Below are 19,021 nucleotides of genomic sequence, written 5' to 3'. Positions count from 1 at the left end.
AATTCAGCAATGATTACTGCAGCCCTGTCTCCTTACGTTGACTGAGCCGTGATACTAGTCGTGAACTCTATCGAGCAGCGACTTTAGATTAGTATTTTGTAATTAGTATAAAGACCGCCCCTATATCCCAGAGCTAATAAAGCAGAATCTTGATCCAAATGTTCCAACATTTTATCATTCAACCAGCTTCTCGTATCCCACTGTTCATCTTTTCCGGGTGAGGTGCTTTGCCACAGCCTTACCACCCCAGCCAGTCTAAGAAGTCGCTCGTGAATAATGTGGCGGTGAAAGCGGCGAAACGGGAGAGATTTTCGGACTAGAGAGCGAGCCCTCAGTCTTCCTCATGGTACTGCCTTTGAGCTGAGTGTTTAGACATGTATCTGCTATGTATATTCGAGGAGTAGCTGGTCGAGATCTCGGGGGCTTGGGCGAGGTAGCCGACGCAATGGCATGACTGGCAGGTAGTATAGTCGCTCTGTGGCAAAAAGCAAATTAGCATGGGAATTCTTTCTTGGACTTGGGGAGGCAGTTGGACTTTGGTAGGCAGTTGGAATTGACTTGAATAGGTGCCGAGTTCTGTTGTCACGGCTACCTGCTTTCGTTCCCTTCCTGTATGACGCCGTCCCCCGAAAGCCGCAAGCCGTGACTAGTCCAAAAGGGCATCTCGGAGCCAGCGTCCAAGTTGTAGGTGTACTGACAATCGTCGTGATAAATCAAGTAGCCCGTGCTGTGTCGGATAAATAAGCGAGGTGAACTCCGTTTTAACTCCGGCTGAAAGTTTTCTTGTTAGCGGTCGTCCGCTTGTTTGTGAGCGTGGTGGTGATTTCCTCGTCCATGGAGCAGAACTATCGAAAGTGGAGGGGCTTTCGAGAGCCATGAGGCTGCCGATCTGCATGATATGTTGGCATCGGATTTCTGGATAGAAACCTGGCACAGACGATCGGTTTGATTCGCATTCGGTAAACAGCCTACCTGCCATGGAGCGAGCTTCTCTGGAGAATCACGTTCCTCGCTACGGCGCGTGGCTTCTATGGCGTTATTTTCCGGTTTGACTGCTGTCGAAAGCTTCAGTATCACTATCAAGAGAGTGAGGTCGAGCCTCATTCTGCTGGTAGGGGAAAGGTGCGGTTGCTCTCTCAGTCGGGTGGGCAACAAAGATCGAGGTAGCCGAGTCCTCGGGTGCCAAAATACGCGACTGCGGCACGCGAGGGGCAGTCTGGCGCAGACACGCCGAAAAGGCACCAGAGAAATCAAACACGCGTCACACAACGGTAAAAGAAGTCGCCCTAGCAACGGTAAGGGTAGGCTGGGTCACCGACGAGAGCAGGCTGGGTCACTGACTAGGGCAAGAGGGAGTCACGTCTGCAGTCAAAGGCTTTATTGTCTACGGCCTCTAGTCTCGAGCGTGCCAGATGGCTCGGGAGGGCGCCGTGGCAAGGGGAAAAGCCCCTAGGGGGTGCGCTACAAGGTGGAAGTCCCCAGAAGGGGGTAGAAGTTTGCCAGGCGGGGGCAGGCTGCTCCAGGGGAGTCCGCCATCTTTCCTGGCAGTCTGCCCCTCCGATGACTAGCCTATGAGAGGCACCCTCCTCCTCGAACGCGTCCCCGGGGCCCACACCAAAATTCGCGGTCGTGCATAGACCAACTGTTTGTGAATAAATACTCGGCACTTTTCCCGCCTCTCCCTCTTCCTTTCCTTTTCTCTTCTTCAACATCCGTCTGCCTTGTAACATGGTTCCCTCATTCAGTGCCATCACTTCAAGAACATGACATCTTGCAGATCGAAATCCTGATCCAATTCACCAACCTCCATGCCTTGCCTCTTTGTGGCATGGAGACCAACCGGGTCAGGCACAGCCAATTCTTTTTCATTTTTCTCTTTTTCCCCCTCGCCTTGCGAGCGACGGCCGGCACGCGTTCTTTTGGCCACAACATCTCCCAGGTAAGTCCATTACCAGGTGAGTGGTTCAATTTTCTTTCCGTTTCCTTTTTTCTTTCTTTTCCCTTTTCCCTTTTCCCTTTTCCAACCACCATCCCGCGGTCCAGGTTCAAAGGCTATACACACTACCGCGTACGTATGCCTACCGCGGGGGAGATCAAACACAGCCTTGGTATTTTACGCTCGCTTCATCATCATATGAATGCTTGCTTAGCATCATCGCACATTCCATCCTCTAGGGGTTTTCAATTATTTTCATTTTCCCAGCTTTTTCTTCTCGTTTTTCGAGGTCACCCTTGACAACGGGCGCTCTGCCAGCCTGCCTTGGTCTTTCATTTTTTACCCTACTTCACACACACCGGTCGGCAAAAAAATTTCTTCCCTCTTCTTCCAGCCACCGCCCAAAGCCAAACCTGCTTCTCTTCCAGTCTCCGGTCAGAAGAAATCTCTTCACTCTTCCTGCTTTCGAGCTTGCTCTCCTTTCTCACACACATCACACATCGCCTTCTCACCTTTTGCTTTTACTCTTGTTTGCTGCGATCGCACATCTTCACATCTTCAATTCTCTTCTTTCCATTCCCTGGGCGGGCTGTCTGGGTATTTGCTGTCTGGGTATTCCCTAGGCACCTGCCCAGGGGAGGATGTCTGGTTTTCCTGGGCACCTCCTCGTGGATCATGGCAATGAGCTCATGAACTTTGGGCTCTAGCAAACTGTCTATGCCTTCCTTCCTCATCACTGCTAGCCTGAACTTGAGCATTTGATTTTCGCCTCTCTCAAGTTTTTCGCTAACTTCTTTTCTGCCAACAGATCGGCTTTTGCCTGCCCGAGCATAGCACTTTGATATCGCCGATCCCCATTTCATTCCCCCCTCCTCTTCCCTTCAGCGGTTCCGTTTCTGACTTTCTCCAGGTGTTTTGCCTTTCTTCTTCTTGTTCTTCTTCTTCTTCTTGTTCTTCTTCTTCTTCTTCTTCTTGTTCTTCTTCTTCTTCTTGTTCTTCTTCTTCTTCTTGTTCTTCTTCTTCTTCTTGTTCTTCTTCTTCTTCTTGTTCTTCTTCTTCTTCTTGTTCTTCTTCTTCTTCTTGTTCTTCTTCTTCTTCTTGTTCTTCTTCTTCTTCTTGTTCTTCTTCTTCTTCTTGTTCTTGTTCTTCTTCCTCTCATTTAACGGCAATCAACCCTTTCGCCAGTGACCAGCAACCGTATACGAGATCCATGCCCGGATCGCATTAGAGAAGGGAGACCTCAGCGAGTATAACCAGTGTCAACCCGCGTTGCGCATTAGTTTGACTATACTGTGTGTCAGCACGCCAAGCTAAGTGCCCCCTCCCTCTTTCTCTCTTTCTCCAGAACCATAGAAAGACGTTGACGAGCAAACCTCATCTAGATTCCGCACAGAGTGCGTGAACTTGCTCTACCCCAAAGGGGCCCAGTCGCCATGCTCCCACCTGATCGCCCCTGCTCAAGGACGCTGCAGACACACAGACAATGACGACTCCGGCTCTGCCGAAGCAGCAGAATGGCCCGCACAAAGCGCGCGACAAGGTATATTTCTCATTTTCATTTGCTTCTTGTCTTGTGCTTCCTTTGTAACTCTTCCCTTTTGCATCTCCACACAGCCTCTTCCTCGCCTTCGTTTTGCCCAGCCAGGAATACGCTGGCTTCCTCCCAAGTCTCGGGGATGACCGGAGGATAGCCCAGAAGTTGGATTGTTCATATCCTCCTGTTTGATTCGGCGATATCCGTAGTCTGATATGGCTGGGCATACATCAATCTTTGTTTTCTTTTGAACAGGCACAATCTGAGGCTCATGGGGTGCGCCTTTTAAAGAAAAACAAACATCGGCGAGATACCGAGGGATTTTCTTGTTGATCGCCCCAAACCCCATGGCGCGATCTGGTTCGAACCCCTAAACTTGTAACCAAGGTATTGTATCTCCCAGCCCCCTCTCCAGCTCACCTTTTTGCCGACAAAGGTATGGGCTGGCCGACCGAGGGATGGGCGCGGCTCGTGGTGGACATGGTCGTGTCCTTCCTCGAGCTTGCGTCCTGGGCAAGATCAACGTGCTCTGTTAATTGGCGCTTGCTGTGGTCTCCAAACAAGAACCACTGGAGTGGCATTTACACTAGTTTCGAGATGAATACCCAGGTAATCATTAGGCGTGTTCACCCGAATTCCACACCTTTGCGTATAATTATCCACCCCCAGTCGCCCTGTCTGCGACTGCTCGACGTTTCTCCCTCGGGGGAAGCACGGGCAGAGTTTGCAACGATGGCTGGACTGCTTCATTGTGCAAATCCACTGTCGGTCGTGGCTCGGCACACAACAATAGAGAATCTCCAATGTCTGGACCTGAAACATGCACTAGATTTAAATTGTCAGGGCCGTCTTTCAGAATGATCGAAGTCGGTTGTTGGTTCAGACATACAACCAAATACAGTTCCGAGGGTATCTGGGGGGTTATGAGAAGGTTGGCGAGTCTATTGAGGAGGTCAGCTTTAGATGTGGTTTGGGATGGATTGGTAGTAAATTGAAGATTGTGTTTGACGAATTTTGCATTCTCTTGGAAAACATGTGCTTCGTCGGAGAACTATCTGAGCTACCTGTCTCATGTGTCCAAGTATGTAGTATCGCTAATCAAGGACGGCCTGGAGATGCCGTGACTGTGCTAATAACACGTGTCGGCAGGGAGGGAATCTAGGGAAGGGCCGGCTCAGAGGAGATAGTTTTGCCGAGTGTAGCAGGGACAGCACAGGTAACAGGGGCAGCACAGGTAACAGGGACAGCACAGGTAGCAGGGACAGCACAGGTAGCAGGAACAGCACTGGTAGCAGGGACAGCACAGGGAAGGCGACAAGCTAAGCTGCCACAAGAAAAGCATGATATTTGAGCTCGGTCTTCTTGACCCGGTTTGCTACGATATTGGAGAAACAGCGTCTATGGGCTCTGATCATAACCTCGAAAACTTGAGGCTTCCTTCCAACCGTCCCAGCCGCAAACCTCGGTTGCTCCCCCTTCTACCGGAATTTTCCCAGCGAAGGGGCACTTCTAGTCCTCTTTCAGGGACCTTGCTACCTATAATTTTCTCAGCTCCGCCTTTGGGGACCTATAGTTGTCTACGTCTGGAGGCACCAGGAACAAGTGGGTCAAGCCAAGAGGGCTCGGGCACCTGCACGCCAAATAACCCCGCCAAGCTCCCGTAATTTGAAATTCTTTTCAAAACTTCTCTCGTTTCCGTCTTTCAAATGCCAGCGTCTCTCCGCCTTTCAACTTTTCAACAACTCTATCCTCCCCTCGTGTCCGGCGCTCGTTTCTTCCGGCCAACATGATCCCCGATGTCAAGCGCGACGAGATGGAGGCCAAGCTCGAGGAGACATTCGGCAGTTCGACTAACCCCCGAACAGATGGATAGTCAATACCAATCTCTCGTCGAGGAGGAACTTGCCCGCCGTCAGGCGGAGATTGTTCGCCTCCAAGCTCAAGCGGGCCCTCCGGTCCATTATGACCGTGGTCAGCATCAGTCAGATGCAGTCTCCCATCAAGGATCTTCTACCCCGTCTGACTCCCATCCTCCGAAATCGGCACGTCTCGCCTTCCTTTTGGCACCCCACAATCCAGAGCTGTGCCTCGACAATTCATGCAGACACCAGCGTCTAGCCCCCCTCGACTATCTCCAGTGTCACGAAGGCGAGCCAAACCATGGAGATTCTTCTCCGAGAGTTTGCATCTCCTGACGAGAGACGAAGAAAGTAGTCCTCAAAGTGGTCTCTCAGTCTCCCTCCCCTCGACGATTGCTAGCGTCACGTAGACGAGCTAGATTATGGAGATTCTTGGTCAATTTGCATCACCCGACGAAGAGGTGAAGAAGGTACCTAGTCTTGAAGGTGGTCTCTTAGTCTCCACCCTACAGCCAATCTCCACCCCACAGCCAATTCAACTACCGTACCACCTCATTGCGTTGACGAGGCCACACAAATACGACATGTTGAAGAATGCTCGCGTGGAAGCAGACGATGCTAAACCGTCGCACCACACTTCGGACGACGCCACATATATACGACATGTTGAAGAATGCCCGCGTGGAAGCAGACGATGCCAAACCGTCGCAACACACTTCGGCCTACCAAGATTATTTCAACAGATTGGAACTCAAATATCAATTGGGTCATCACAAAGCGATGGGACACGAGTTGCGTTATTACGAGCATGCCTATTAGCAGGATATCCAGACTAACCACTTCCTCCCTCCGCCTGCCGCACAATCAAAAGCCCCACCGTCCTGGATATATTGCGGTTAGGCTGTCGGTGCTCTGGTTTTATGGTGCTCTGGTTTTATGGGTCGAACCCCGTGGAGAAAGAGTCACTCAAAGATTGGTCTCATGATCCAAAATATGCGAATTAGCCTTCTTGGCGGGTTCGGTATTTGCACAACGTTGTGGCGGACATTTCAAGCACGACCAAGACGCAGCGCTCCATTTGTTTGCTGCAAAAACAGGCTAAATCAAGGCTTCCCAATATCAGCTACGAATTGGCTAGCGAGACTGGGGAACACTCAAGGGCCTGCGCTTGGCATCCATATTGCAGCCGGCATATGAAGTCCCGCGTCGTCATTTCTTTGGGCTCAAATTCTTTATTACCGCGGCGCTCTCTCTCCAGGGACCTCTACCGGGCTCTGGTCACCTCAACCCATGTTCGACGCTCCAGTCTCTGAGCCGCCAAGATGAAGCTCCTCATGCCTGCACTGGTACTGGCATCCACCGTCCAGGCCCACTGTCAGTATCTCGCCCGCTGTCCCGTTCCACTGCCAGCCCGATGCTAAGACAGAAGAACACAGACCGCTTCTCCAAGATCATTGTCGACGGGGTGCCCGAGGCGAAGGAGTGGACGGCAGTGCGACAGACGAAAAACTACCAGGGGAACCAGGGGGTGACAGATGTCAACAGCGCCGACATGCGTTGCTTCCAGAATCGACCCGGCACGTCGACGGCCACGATTACTGCAGGCGGGACGCTCGGATTCATTGCCGCGTCGGCCGTGACGCACTTTGGCCCCGTCCAGTTCTACATGGCCAAGGTTCCGGAAAGCGCCGACATCAACACGTGGGAGCCCGCCGGCAACGTGTGGTTCAAGGCTGCCAGCATCGACGCCGTTAAGAGCGACGCTGGGTGGACCTGGCCAGCATACCGTAAGTGTGTCCTTTTTCTCTCTCTCTTTCCTTTTTAGGCCACAGTTACGGCTGCGGTGTGATCAGGCACAAGATACTAACCAACCTTTTCTTTGGCAACAGAAAAGCAGACGGTGGAGTTCGTCATCCCCAAGCACGTGCCCAGTGGCAAGTACCTCGTGCGCGTTGAGAGCATCGCATTGCACCAGGCGCAGTCGGCCGGCGGCGCTCAGATCTATCTGTCGTGCGCACAGGTGGAGGTCACGGGAGGAGGCTCCGGCACACCCAGCCCGCTTGTTGCCTTCCCAGGAGCGTACAAGGCAAGCGATCAAGGACTTTTGTGGTCATACTACCCCGTGCGCACCACCTACACGGCTCCGGGGCCCAAGGTTTGGGAGAGTTAAGAGATGGACAAATAATGAAACAGCGGTGGGTCCGAAGTTTATATTTGGAAAGGGGGAATGAGCCATGTTGCGGTGCATGCCCTTGCCAACATGTGGTGCATGCCCTTGCCAGCATGTGGTGTATGCCCTTGCCAGCATGTGGTGCATGCCCCTGCCAGCGTGTGATTCTGTGAGGAACTTGGGGGGAGAAGTCTACGAAAGCCGTGAGGGAGGAACCTTTTTGTTCAGAAAGTAAGGAGCTAGGGAGCTAGGGAACTCCTTCCTACTCCGCAAACCTTTGAGACTTTCCTCCGGCAGTTTCCAGCGAGGAACAAAATAAAGAAAAACTGCGGCTCTATTTCCTTGAATACGTGCAAAATGCATGTGGCCGAGTCTTTCTCCAGCATAATTAAGAAAACCACGAGGTGTTTATGCGTGTGAAAGCACGAGTTGGGTATGCTTGATAAGGTGCAACTACGTGGTGTGGACCTCGTTATTTCCAACGTCGGGGTGACAAGTGGGCCCCTTTTCACAGTCTTTGGCTGCGCGGGAATGTTCCGAGAGCTGCTTAGATCCCCAGCCACTCGTTCACGCCTTTACGATTTACCGGACGAGTGCTGTCTCGGCAAGCAAAGGGAAAGCCGAGGGAGCGCAGGAGCACAGGCGGCTCCAACACAGACAACACGAGAAGCGAGGAGTCGGCAGATGGGGTTGCGTTCATACGTCGAGGTGGTGGGCCAGAGACAGCCACCGCGAGCGGGCAGGGGTTGAGCTGGGATGTGGAGAAGCCTGGTCTATACCCGTGGTAAAGAAGCGTGAAATCGCATGGGACACGCTCTGGGTCGACAGTCAGGCCGTGGTGGCTGCCACACTGGAGTCTGGACGTGTCATTGGCGAGGGACACTGGATCATGTCTTGTCCTGTCTTCCAGCACGGGGTCGTCACTTTCGTTGCGTGGACTCGTAGAGCCTCGGCCACATGTTACCGGGTAGCCAATCCTGTGTTCCCGATTACACCTCGAAGCCAGGGTTGATGGGCCCTCGTCGACGCCACCACGAACCTAACGCACGTCGGCTACGCTGTCTGTCCATGATGGCCTGTAACTTGGCTAGGCCTTGCTCACATTAAGCGACTGCCGCTGCCGGTTTCTCAGCTGCCGGCCACTTCAAACTTTATCCCCTTCACAAGTGCGCTACTTATCCCCTTCACAAGTGGCTACCTTATCCCCTTCACAAGTGCGCTATTGACGTGACCGCCAATTCCATATGGCTGCCAGAAACTCAATTCGGGAATCAGTACCCTCGGCTGTGGTTCATTGGCGGCCCCAGCAGCGAGGATGGCGCCGAAACCAAGACTGTCTTGTTGACGATTCTGGAGGTGTTGCGGAGATGGTACACACAAGATGCGCACACTAGGTGGACGCACTCCACGCGGGCTTGCCATCTGCGGATTTGCAAGACCTATCCGGGCCACGGAGTGCTTGCTCATACCCTGCCGGCTCCTAGGCCGGACCTCGGCGCATCGGGGCGGAGGAACCAGGGCTTGACAGAGCTGCCTCAACACAATGGACGAGGTGGACCTTGTGAGAGGACCTGAGCCGTCTCCGCTCGTCAAGTGGTAGCACATTCGCTACTCTCTCGCTTACCACTCGAAAACGTCTCCCACCAAATGGCAGCACACCAGCGCAAGATGGCGGCTCAACATCACAGGCAAGCGTCCTACCAACCTCTCAACCACAGACGCGCTACCGGGAGGGATTAGGTGCTCACCTCCGCTCTGGCACCTAAGTGGGCGGAGGCCCCCAAGTGGGCGAGGGCTTGCAGCTCCGGCGGACTAGTGGCGACCTGAATGCAACAAAGAATTGTATATAACCAGCCCCTCTGGTCCTCCGATAGGCTTGCCGCAACCTCATCCTCATCCTCATCCTTCCTCATCCTCATCCTTCCTCATCCTCAGCCTTCCTCATCCTCAGCCTTCCTCATCCTCAGCCTTCCTCATCCTCTGCACTCTGCTACGAGTCTGCGTCGCCTCGAGATTCTTTGGTCAACCTTGGCACTGTCCTTGCTCCCTCCTCGTCACTACGATCCCCATCGCAGACACGTTCCCACCATTATGAGAACCTCACGCAGCGCAGCAGCCGCTGCGGTCGCGGCCGCCCTGTGCCTGTGGCAGCTCCCCGGAGCGGCCGTGGCGCACCCGGGCCCGAACATGAACGATCTGATGGTCGAGCTCAAGCAGGCCGACTGCTGGGACTCGAAGGAGCTGATCGGCGACCTGCTGTGGCTGTCCGACTACGAGCTGCAGCCCGAGGCGCGGCTGATCAAGGGTATCCTGCTGGGGTACGCGTCGGGCCAGTCGTACGAGTACAACACGTACGTGCCGCCGCTGCACTCGCCGGCCTGCTCGTACGACACGTGCTGCGTGTGGCAGTACATCGCCAACGACATGGAGCGCCTGTTCCGCGACCCCTCGGGCCGCTGCACCGATGCCGCCCGCGGCGCCATCCGCCTCGGCTTCCACGACGCCGCCGGCTGGTCCAAGAACACGGGCCAGTACGGCGGCGCCGACGGCTCCATCGTCTTGGCCCCCGAGGAGATCGAGCGCCTCCCCAACCGCGGCCTGCGCGAGATCATCGAGCAGATGAGGCAGTGGCACCACAAGTGGGGCCGCTACGGCGTCAGCGTGGCCGATCTGATCCAGATGGCCGCCAACGTGGCCACCGTGGTCTGCCCTCTGTACGTGTTCCTCCCCTCCTGCCAGGGGCAGAAAACTGACTGGCGTTGATCAGCGGCCCTCGTGTCTTCTCGTTCGTCGGGCGGCGGGACAGCTACCATGCGGCGCCCGACGGGCTGCTGCCCAGCCCGTTCGGCAAGGCCGACGAGCTGATCCAGCTGTTCCGCGACAAGACGATCCAGCCGCGCGGGCTGGCGGCGCTGCTGGGCGCGCACTCGACCAGCCGGCAGCGGTTCGTCGACGAGGCGCGCGCCGGCGCGTCCCAGGACAGCACTCCGGGTGTCTGGGACACGCTCTACTACAAACAGACGCTCGGCCATGCCCCGCCCAACGTCTTCCGCTTCCCCAGCGACATCAACCTGTCCCAGGACCCGCGCATCTTTCCCGAGTTCCAGGCCTTTGCCGGGCCCGGCGGCCAGGAGCACTGGGACGATGTGAGTCCCCTTTCTTGATTTCCTCTCACCTCGTTCCGCTTCGGGAGACAGAGTGAGCGGTGGACTGACCCCATCGCAACAGGACTATGCGCGAGAGTATGTGCGCCTCAGCCTGCTTGGCGTCTACAACATCAACAACCTGACCGACTGCAGCCGCGTGCTGCCGCCCGCCATCCGCGCGTGGAACTACGACGGCGATGTCTGGTAGTGGTCTCGACTGCTGTGGGGAGCATAGATATAGTTATCTTGCTCGCAGGATGATCGGGGGGGTTAAAGGTCAACGGCTGCGCTGGGGATAATTAGACGATAATGTTTTGGTGTGTTAAGATGGCGATAGCTGCAAAGATGGCGGACACTGCAAATATGGCGAACACTGCAAAGATGCCTTTGGATCACGACGGGCACGATGGGACATTCTGTGATTTCCTCCAGGATCATGTCTCTCCCGGCCAAGTCGGACAAGTTGGTCCTGCGACGAGAACAAAGACGGTGCCGGTTAGAATATCGCGTTTAGTAATTATTAAGGACCAGTTTTTGCCCTTCGCTCGCGCACGCAGAGCACACACAGCCATGTGGCCCCCTTGTCCGCGTCTGCCTTCGCGATCAATGCCTTGTTGGCAGCCCGCCAAGCCCAGTGACGTGACGATAACAATGCTACCCTGGCAGGACCCGTGCATGGCCCGGCGGCCGTCTCGGGTGCCAGCTGAAAAGGCGCGGGCGCAGGCTCTTGGCACGAGAGGGGAATGCAAAGAACTTGAGTTCTTCCCATTGCTTGCGACATGCATTCGTCTCACAGTCTTTCATTCTTTCCGCTAGACGTGTTGAGCTTCTGTACTACCGGTTCGAATCTGTTTACCTGTAATGACACAAAACGCCATCGCTACATATCGTTTCTCATCAGCCGCAGATGATCAAATCTGACCGCCCATGCCGCGACACAGAAGCCCGCGCCCCTCACTGGCCCTGCCGCTGGTGGCCATCTTTCTCCTCCTCCTCATCCAGCCGCTAGCAGCCAGCGCACAAACACTCACATCATCTACACTCACATCATCTACATCCACATCTACATCCACATCCACATCTACATCCACATCCACATCATCGTCATCGTCTCCCGATGCGCTCGAGCGCCCGACTATCTCACCCGTCGAGCGCCCCAGCCTGACACCCGTCACACGGCCATCCTTCTCGCAGATCCCGCGGCCAGACAGGCCGACGCTGACGGCCGATGATGACGATGACGGTACTGGCGGGAATGGTAACACGGCTACCGCGCCGCCTGTGACATCGGGCATAGCGACCCCCGACGGCCGCGACTCATCGTCCTCGCCATTCTTGGTATCGTCGTCGTCGGTCCCAGGGCAGCAGAACCAGCCGGCACAAGACCAGGGCCAAGGCCAAGACCAAGACCAAGACGGCCGTAAACTCGCGCTCGGCGTGGGGCTCGGCGTGGGGCTCGGCGTCGGCATCCCGCTGCTTCTAGCTGTTCTCGGCGGCGCGGGGCTCGTGGTCTGGCGCAAGCGGCGCGGGAAGGCGGGGTCTGCTTCTTCGCTTGGGGGAAGAGGCGGCGGTGATGGGCAGACCAGGCCGGAGATTGATGGGCGGGCGGCGATGTCGACGGTGGGTTCTGGCGAGTCGCGGGTTGTAAGGGCGGGTTTGGGAGGTGTGGGTGTGGAGTTGGATCAGCATCAGCATCAGCCGCCGCCGCCGTATCATGAGATTGGTGGCCGTAGGATGCGTGCTGAGCTGGCTGCTGCTGAGAGGTAGTTGGTTTGTGAGTGAGTTAGTTGTGTATTGTTGGTGCTGCTTGCTGCTTGCTGCTTCTGGCACTCAATTATCTGCGTGAGCGGTGCATTATCTGCGTGAGCGGTGCATTATCTGCGTGAGCAGTGCATTATCTGCGTGAGCGGTGCATTATCTGCGTTAGCGGTGCATTGTCTGCGTGAGCGGTGCAATCACGGTAGTGCAGGGGAACGCGGATAAGAGCCGCTTTCCTGAATCAATTACCTAGGCACTTAGGCACATAATTTACCTTTCTTCTTTTATTAGTCCTGGTATTCATCGGGTGGTTTTTTGTTTCTCCCAGGACCTACAATGTTCTTAGGCAATTCAGGGGTTGTTTACTCGATCACAGCCTTCAAAGGGGGATGGACACAAAGGCGCGGTTTCCCCGGCGACGGACGAACAAGGTCTGATCTAGACCTACGCCTTTACACAAAAATGACATTGAACCCCTTTCTTTGTCTCTCCGACTTCCGCATGCGTCGTCGCCCATCCGCAATACTCCATGTCCCCGCGTTTCTTTGCGCATGCCTTACATCAGCTTCCGTACTTTGTCACGCCTGCTCTTTTGTGGCCCCTATTATCCGTCGGACGAGCTGCAATGGACTTGTTTCAACTTCCGCCAGACCAGCAAACAACAGCAACAGCCCGTCATTCCAAGATAATTACGCCCGCGTTTAATTAGGCCACAAGACTATAATTCGACAGACACTTGGTTGCGACAGACCGCTGCAGCTACCCGCCATGGTTAAGGCAAATGGCGAATTTGAGCGCACGTTTTGGCAGCTGCGTCAACAATTTACCGACTACTTTGACTTCTACCGAAAGGGAAAGGAAGACGAGTGGAACATGGAGGGCCGGAAGAATGTTTGGGAGGAACTGGGAGTGCCCTTCCCGGGCGTGTGGTGAGGGTTTTCTCTCTTTTCGTTCCCTTCGTAACCATCAAACATTGGAACCGCCTCGGCCACTTGACCTGCTGTCGACTGACATACACGCACAGGCCGGGCCATGAGGCAGACGCGGAACCGAGTCACGGGGAGGAGGTGGAGGAGATGCCGACCTTGTCGAACCTGTCGGCGCGACGGATGCACGCGGGGGAGAGCAAGGAGATATTCTCCAAGCACTCGGCGCCGGGGGACGTGACGGGCGCGGTGACGATGCGCCGCGCGTCGCTAGCGCAGCGCGGGAACCTGCACTTTAAGAAGCTGCTGGGGTGGGGCGGGCTGGGCATCGCGGCGCTGTACGAGGTGCGCGACGGCGCGGGCCGGCGCCAGTGCAGCGTCGTCGTCAAGTGCAACATCGACCCCAGTGCCGACGCCGGCGACCTGGCAGGCGAGAAGCAGAACCACTGCCTCATGGCCCGCGCCCACCACGTCATCCAGACCGTGCGCGTCGAACCTGCCGACGGCAGCAGGAAGCGCGGCCGGTTGTATGATGGTGGTGATGACGATGACGACTACTACGATGACGGCGGCGGCAGGGGGGGGAAGCGGCAGCGCTCCGAGTCCGGCTACGTCCCCACGGCTGCCGCCGGGGGAATGGTGGGACAGGGGCGCGGCAAGAGCGGCAAGCGACCGCAGGTCTTCGCGGACGCGCTGGACAACGTGGCCAAGCGTGGCGCCAAGGTGGCTAAAAAGATCCGCGAACACGTCGCGCCGGTCAAGATGGTGGCCAAGAATATGCTGGCGGCCGCAAAGAAAGGAAAGAAAGCCATTACAGAGAGCAAGAAGCCCGAACCCCCGCCACCTTCACCGTCGCCGCCGCCTTCGGAGCCCGACATCAACGACGACGACAGGATCCTGATCATCGAGGTCATGGCGCGCGGCAACCTCGACACGTGGATCAAGAAGATGTCGTCGTCGGGGAAATACTTCACCAACAGGGTGCTGTGGATGATGCTGGACTGCTGTGAGCTGCCCCGTGGTCTGGTTTGTTGTATCAGTATTAGTATACTGACCTGTGCCCGGTGGCGGCGCATTACCGTTAGTGTTCCGCGGCATGCTGGCCATGGCCTACCCGCCGGCTCTTCGTTCCGACTTCGAGGAGACGGGCGGGGAGGACGGCCCCGTGGAGGAGGAGATGCTCCCGCGCGCTGGCCACAAGGAGTCGCCCGACTTTATCCACTTTGATCTTGACCCCTTGAACAGTAAGACGGCCCTGGATCCCGATCCCCCACCCTTTAGTTCTTTCGACGAGTTGCTGAGCATGTCCTCTTGGCTGGTTGATTAGTCCTCGTCGGCGACTTCGACAACGGGCCGTACGGCGACCACACGCACCGCTTCCTGCCCATTCTCAAGGTATGAATTAGTGATAGTGGACACATCCGTCTACAGCTGGCCTCCGGGCCGCCCAGAACGCGGTACTGACTTTCGTCGCCTAAAAATTCCAGATCGCCGACCTAGGCTTGGCGAAAGAGATGCGCAAGTACAAGAAGAACAACAACTGCAGGAAGACTCTGTGGTTGACGAGACACGTGGGCAAGCCAGCCGGTGGCTTTTTGTCGCCGGTAATCATCACAATGCCCACCCGATCCCACCCTATCAGTCTCATCCATCTCGTCTGCAACGTACCGGTCTTTGCTCACCACCGTCTGATTAACCCATCCAGGAACAATTCCACGCAGAGTGGGACTACATCAAGGGACTGCCCGACAAGGAAACCAAGTTCAAGCCGACCGTCGCAGGCCAGTACAGCTGGAGGACCAACGCCTACTGGATCGGGCTCGTGAGTGTCCGCCCCCCTGATACCTACGCACCTTGGCTCCGAACTGACTCTTTTTTTTTTTAAAAAAAAAAAAAAAAAAAAAAAAACAGATAATGTGGCAGCTGATAATGCTGCTGCGGTTTCCGCAGAAGCCATGGCCAAGCCCCAGGACCGTCCCAGGGGACTTGGAGCTGGATCCCGAGTCGGGGACAATGGTGCCGAGATATCGCTACACGTACGAGATGTACCTGACGGAAATGGTCGCCAACGGCCTGGACGACGACCTCAAGGGGGTAGTGGGCGTGCTCATGAGCGAGGTGCCGGCCGACCGCTCCTACTTCGACCTCCGCAGACTCTGGGAGACGATCGACGAAAAAATCAACGCCGAGTACTCTTCCGAGGACCAGGCCGACGAGGCCACGCGCGCCTGGGCCCGCGACTTCTTCGGCCGCCCCGACGTCGCGGGGCCGCCGTCTCCACTTCTTCCCTTTGTCCCTTCTTCTCGTGGTTCTCCTCCGCCCCCGGCTCCACCTCGGGCTCCTACTCTGGAGCCGCGTACTCGGGCCCAGAAACTTGCTGCTGCGCGGATAAAGGCCGCTGCTGAGCATCAGGCCGCCCTCGCCGCCGCTGCTGGTCCCGCACGTCGTGCTGGTCCTGGACCTCGTGCCGCTCCTCCACCTCTGCCTCCTTCTCCTGAGCCCACTAGTGGCAGCGCTCCTCCCCCTGATTCCAGTAGTGGCAGCGCTCGGCCTCAGCCGCCCCGGGCCAATGCCCCTGCTGGTCCCGCTGGTCCTGTACCTCGTGCTGGTCTCGCCCCAGCTCGTCCTGTACCTCGTTCTGGTCTCGCCCCAGCTCGTCCTGTGCTCGCAGCTCCTGCGCCTCGTGCTGGTCACGTCCCCGCTCGCCGTCCGGCTGGCGCTCCTCCCGCACCTGCTCGTCCCGTGCTTGCTGGCCCTGCGCCTCGTGCTGGTCAAGTCCCTGCTCGGCGTCCGGTTGGTCCCCATCCGGCCCCTCCCGCCCCTGCTCCTCCTACACTTGCTAGTCCAGTTCCTGCTGCTCGCAGTCCCAAGCCATGGGCCGTATTTCCCCGTCCAGCTCCTCCCGCCCCTGCTCGTCCTGTACTTGCAGGTCCTGCGCCTCGTGCTGGTCATCCTCTCGGCCCCCATCTAGCTCCTCCTCCCGCGCCTGCTCGTCCTATACATGCCGGTCCTACGCCTGGTGGGCGTCTGGCCGGTCCTACACCTGGTAGGCGTCCGGCCGATCCTCTTCCCGCTCCTCCCGCCCCTGCTCGTCCTACACCTGCTGGTCCTGCACCTCGTGCTGGCCCTACACCGGCTGGGCTTCCCGAGAGCCGTGGTCAAACTCTTGCCGAAACTCAAGGAGTTATGATCGATGGGACACTATACTTTCTTGGGCCCCATGGTCCAGTTCCTGCTGCTTGGCAGCCTAGGCGCCGTCCCGATCCATCAGCCGTACCCGGCCCCCGCCCTGCTCCCCCTGCACCTCGTGCTGGTCCCACCCCTGCTCGTCCTGTCCTTCCTGGTCCTACACCTCGTGCTGGTCCCCGCCCTGCTCGTCCTACAGCTTCTGGTCCTCGCAGTGGTGCTTTCCAGCCTCCCGATTCCGCTGGTCCCCGTCCTGGTCCTCCCACTCGCGATCCGGGCCTAGCAGCTCCCGGGCTTCTTTCTCCGGGACCTCCCGGTGCCAGATTCGGTGATAGTCCGGGCCTTTTCTCTCACGCGCTAGACGTGCCAGCGTCTGCTGCTCCTCCACCTGGACGTGCCGCTGGCCCTGCCGGTCCTCTTCCTGGTCCCCCTGCCCGCGGAGCAGCCGCGGCGGCCCAGCAAGCTGCTGCCCCCCCGCCGAAGAGGGGGCGGAAACGAAAAGACGAGGACTCGGCCGGTCCGGCGCAGGAAAGACCGAAGAAAAGATGACGAGTGATAAGACATGCAATGGTTCCATGGGTGTGGTAGTATTCGTTTGCTTATATATATGCAAGCAGGTGTAGAATGAAGTTATGGACAATTCCGCCAGACGAGGAACATGCGACTAAAGTATGTACAGAGAATCGAGTCAACGTCTTATGTGCGTCAGGGCACCTCTCACTACCACCATTTTCTTCCCCCCCATGTTGCCAGGGAGCATTCAGCCGGTTGGCGCGCAGCTTCGGCCAGCTTACGGGGTGTACGTCTTGAGCAGGGAGTTGTAGTATGTGTAGCCAGTGCCCGAGGGGGGCTCGAAGCCGTAGATGTAGTCACCCCACCACGGCCCAGCGGCCCACCAGAGGGCGCCAGTCCACACGTCGCTATTGGTCTTGAGGTGGTCGAGCAGGCCCTTGACGGCCGTCTGGCACGCGCTGTTGGCGCCGCCAGCGAACTCGCCAATGATGCCCTGCTTGCCGTTGGCCCGCAGCCAGGCCGTCGCGCCGACGACGCGCTCGACACCGATGGTCGTCGACACGCACGCCGTGCTCGTGCCCGAGCCGTCGCTGTCAAGGTACTGGTGCATCTCGTAGACGATCTTGTTCTGCGGGTCCGACAAAGCAGCGAGGTTGGTGTTGGTCGTGTTCCACGTCCACGCGCCAGACCACGAGTTGCCCTCGACAAAGATGTACTGGGACGTGGCGCCAGCGGCCCGGATGCCGTTGATGGCGGCCTGGTTGAGATTGAGCACCAGGTTCTGGTCCATGTCGTGGTACTCGTTGTTCGTGTCGAAGATGACCTTGGAGTTGGAGGCAAACTGCTTGGCGATGGTGTTCCACCACGTCTGGAAGGCCGACGTGTCGGTTATCACGTTGCCGTAGAAGCGCCCAAAGTTGTGGGGGTCGAGGATGGCGTAAGCGCCCGCATTTGTAATGTAGTTGATCGAGTCTGTCAGATTCTTGATGTAGGCCGTGTCCAAGGCGCCCGTCAACGTGTTGGGTGTAGCGCGCTCCATGGAGAAGGCCACGCGGAAGATGTTATACCCTTGGCCGATTAAGGTCTGTCACGTGTCAGTAAGCACGCCAGGACGCTGTGTTCGAGATTCCTACCTGGACAGCGGCATTGTCAGGGAAAGTGAAATGCTTGCCCCAGGTGCCAGGGAAGACGTCGTTTCCAAACTCTGCGCCGGCTTCGTTGGCTCCAAACCACTTGAACTTGCCAGCAGGTGTGGTCGTCGGTGTGGCTGTAGGAGCAGCCGAAGACTTCGTGCTGGTCGAAGAAGTCGTGCTGACCTTTGAGGTCGTCGACGTCGACAAGGTGGTGGGAGCGGCAGCGCCCGGTAGGCACTGGCTATACCAATCGTTCGAGTAGACACACGAGTAGCCCGAGATGCACGTCTTATCTCCATTCCAACCAATGCCACCGCACTGTTGCCAGGCGCCACCGGCCGCGAGAGCTCCAGCAGCGCTGGTGGCGACGCTGGCAAGAATCGAAGACTTCATGGCGGGATGCAGCTAGGTCCGGGCTTGGTTCTCGGGGAACAATGGAGCGACTGCTGAGGAAGCCAGAGATAAGTCTACAGCGGCGCCGTATCGAGACTTATACCCCCCCTCTTGCTCTCATCGTGCCGTTGACGAAATGATGAGATCGGCGTGCACCGTCGGCCCCCCGCGGGGAATGCGGCTCAAGGCCCTCGTTTCCTTGGCCAGCATCACTTGATTGGCGGCCTGATCGTACGTTCCGGGATTCTAATACTGAATTCCGGGAAGCATGACTGGGAAGGCGGAGCAGCGTCGCATTGCGAGCCCCGAGAACCGTGCCAAGCGCTCCGTCTCGCTAGCCTTCGGTTTGCAGTCTAGTGCATGGACAGACGGCCGCCGAGCTCCCCATGCCATCCATAGCGAGGGCGGTGGGGACTGGGCCGATTTCCAGAACCGGACTAATCTCGACGTTGTCGGCCCGCCAGTGC

At 57.0% G+C, this 19,021-nt stretch overlaps 5 protein-coding genes across 5 annotated transcripts; 3 read left to right on the top strand and 2 right to left on the bottom strand.

Moving 5' to 3' along the window:
* Positions 1-6,221: 6,221 nt before the first annotated feature.
* Positions 6,222-7,499, top strand: B0T26DRAFT_867588 (glycoside hydrolase; the record flags this gene model as incomplete). The annotated part of the gene is made up of 3 exons (XM_060447839.1): positions 6,222-6,703; positions 6,766-7,116; positions 7,219-7,499. The coding sequence occupies exons 1-3, from the start codon at positions 6,652-6,654 to the stop codon at positions 7,497-7,499; spliced, it is 684 nt and encodes a 227-aa protein (XP_060303417.1). The 5' UTR covers positions 6,222-6,651.
* Positions 7,500-9,698: 2,199 nt separating this feature from the next.
* On the top strand, positions 9,699-10,853 carry B0T26DRAFT_631886 (ligninase H2; the record flags this gene model as incomplete). Its single annotated transcript, XM_060436394.1, has 3 exons — positions 9,699-10,213; positions 10,267-10,645; positions 10,728-10,853. 3 exons carry the CDS (start codon positions 9,699-9,701, stop codon positions 10,851-10,853), a joined length of 1,020 nt encoding a protein of 339 aa, XP_060303416.1.
* B0T26DRAFT_688863 (uncharacterized protein) lies at positions 10,522-11,207 on the bottom strand. The gene has a single exon (XM_060441005.1). The coding sequence runs from the start codon at positions 11,081-11,083 to the stop codon at positions 10,916-10,918; it is 168 nt and encodes a 55-aa protein (XP_060303415.1). The 5' UTR covers positions 11,084-11,207; the 3' UTR covers positions 10,522-10,915.
* A 167-nt stretch (positions 11,208-11,374) lies between these two features.
* On the top strand, positions 11,375-12,581 carry B0T26DRAFT_688862 (uncharacterized protein). Its single transcript, XM_060441004.1, has one exon. The coding sequence runs from the start codon at positions 11,573-11,575 to the stop codon at positions 12,410-12,412; it is 840 nt and encodes a 279-aa protein (XP_060303414.1). The 5' UTR covers positions 11,375-11,572; the 3' UTR covers positions 12,413-12,581.
* Positions 12,582-17,184: 4,603 nt separating this feature from the next.
* B0T26DRAFT_75141 (glycoside hydrolase family 5 protein) lies at positions 17,185-18,688 on the bottom strand. Its single transcript, XM_060445372.1, has 2 exons — positions 18,162-18,688; positions 17,185-18,112 (listed from the first exon to the last, which is right to left on the bottom strand). The coding sequence occupies exons 1-2, from the start codon at positions 18,552-18,554 to the stop codon at positions 17,306-17,308; spliced, it is 1,200 nt and encodes a 399-aa protein (XP_060303413.1). The 5' UTR covers positions 18,555-18,688; the 3' UTR covers positions 17,185-17,305.
* Positions 18,689-19,021: the final 333 nt, after the last annotated feature.

Source organism: Lasiosphaeria miniovina (genome assembly GCF_030549165.1).
Source record: "Lasiosphaeria miniovina strain SMH2392-1A chromosome Unknown B0T26scaffold_1, whole genome shotgun sequence".
NCBI classification, from domain to species: Eukaryota; Fungi; Ascomycota; class Sordariomycetes; order Sordariales; family Lasiosphaeriaceae; genus Lasiosphaeria; species Lasiosphaeria miniovina.
Note: the sequence above shows the minus strand (reverse complement) of the source record. Positions and strands in the feature narration are given on the sequence as shown.

What these genes read in the sequence shown, in the direction of transcription:
- B0T26DRAFT_75141 (XM_060445372.1), bottom strand. Translation starts at nt 18,554, where the DNA reads ATGAAGTCTTCGATTCTTGCCAGCGTCGCCACCAGCGCTGCTGGAGCT. An exon ending in CTGACAATGCCGCTGTCCAG is followed by an intron (nt 18,113 to 18,161) that starts GTAGGAATCTCG and finishes GACACGTGACAG; the next exon opens with ACCTTAATCGGCCAAGGGTA.
- B0T26DRAFT_688863 (XM_060441005.1), bottom strand. Translation starts at nt 11,083, where the DNA reads ATGATCCTGGAGGAAATCACAGAATGTCCCATCGTGCCCGTCGTGATC.
- B0T26DRAFT_688862 (XM_060441004.1), top strand. Translation starts at nt 11,573, where the DNA reads ATGCCGCGACACAGAAGCCCGCGCCCCTCACTGGCCCTGCCGCTGGTG.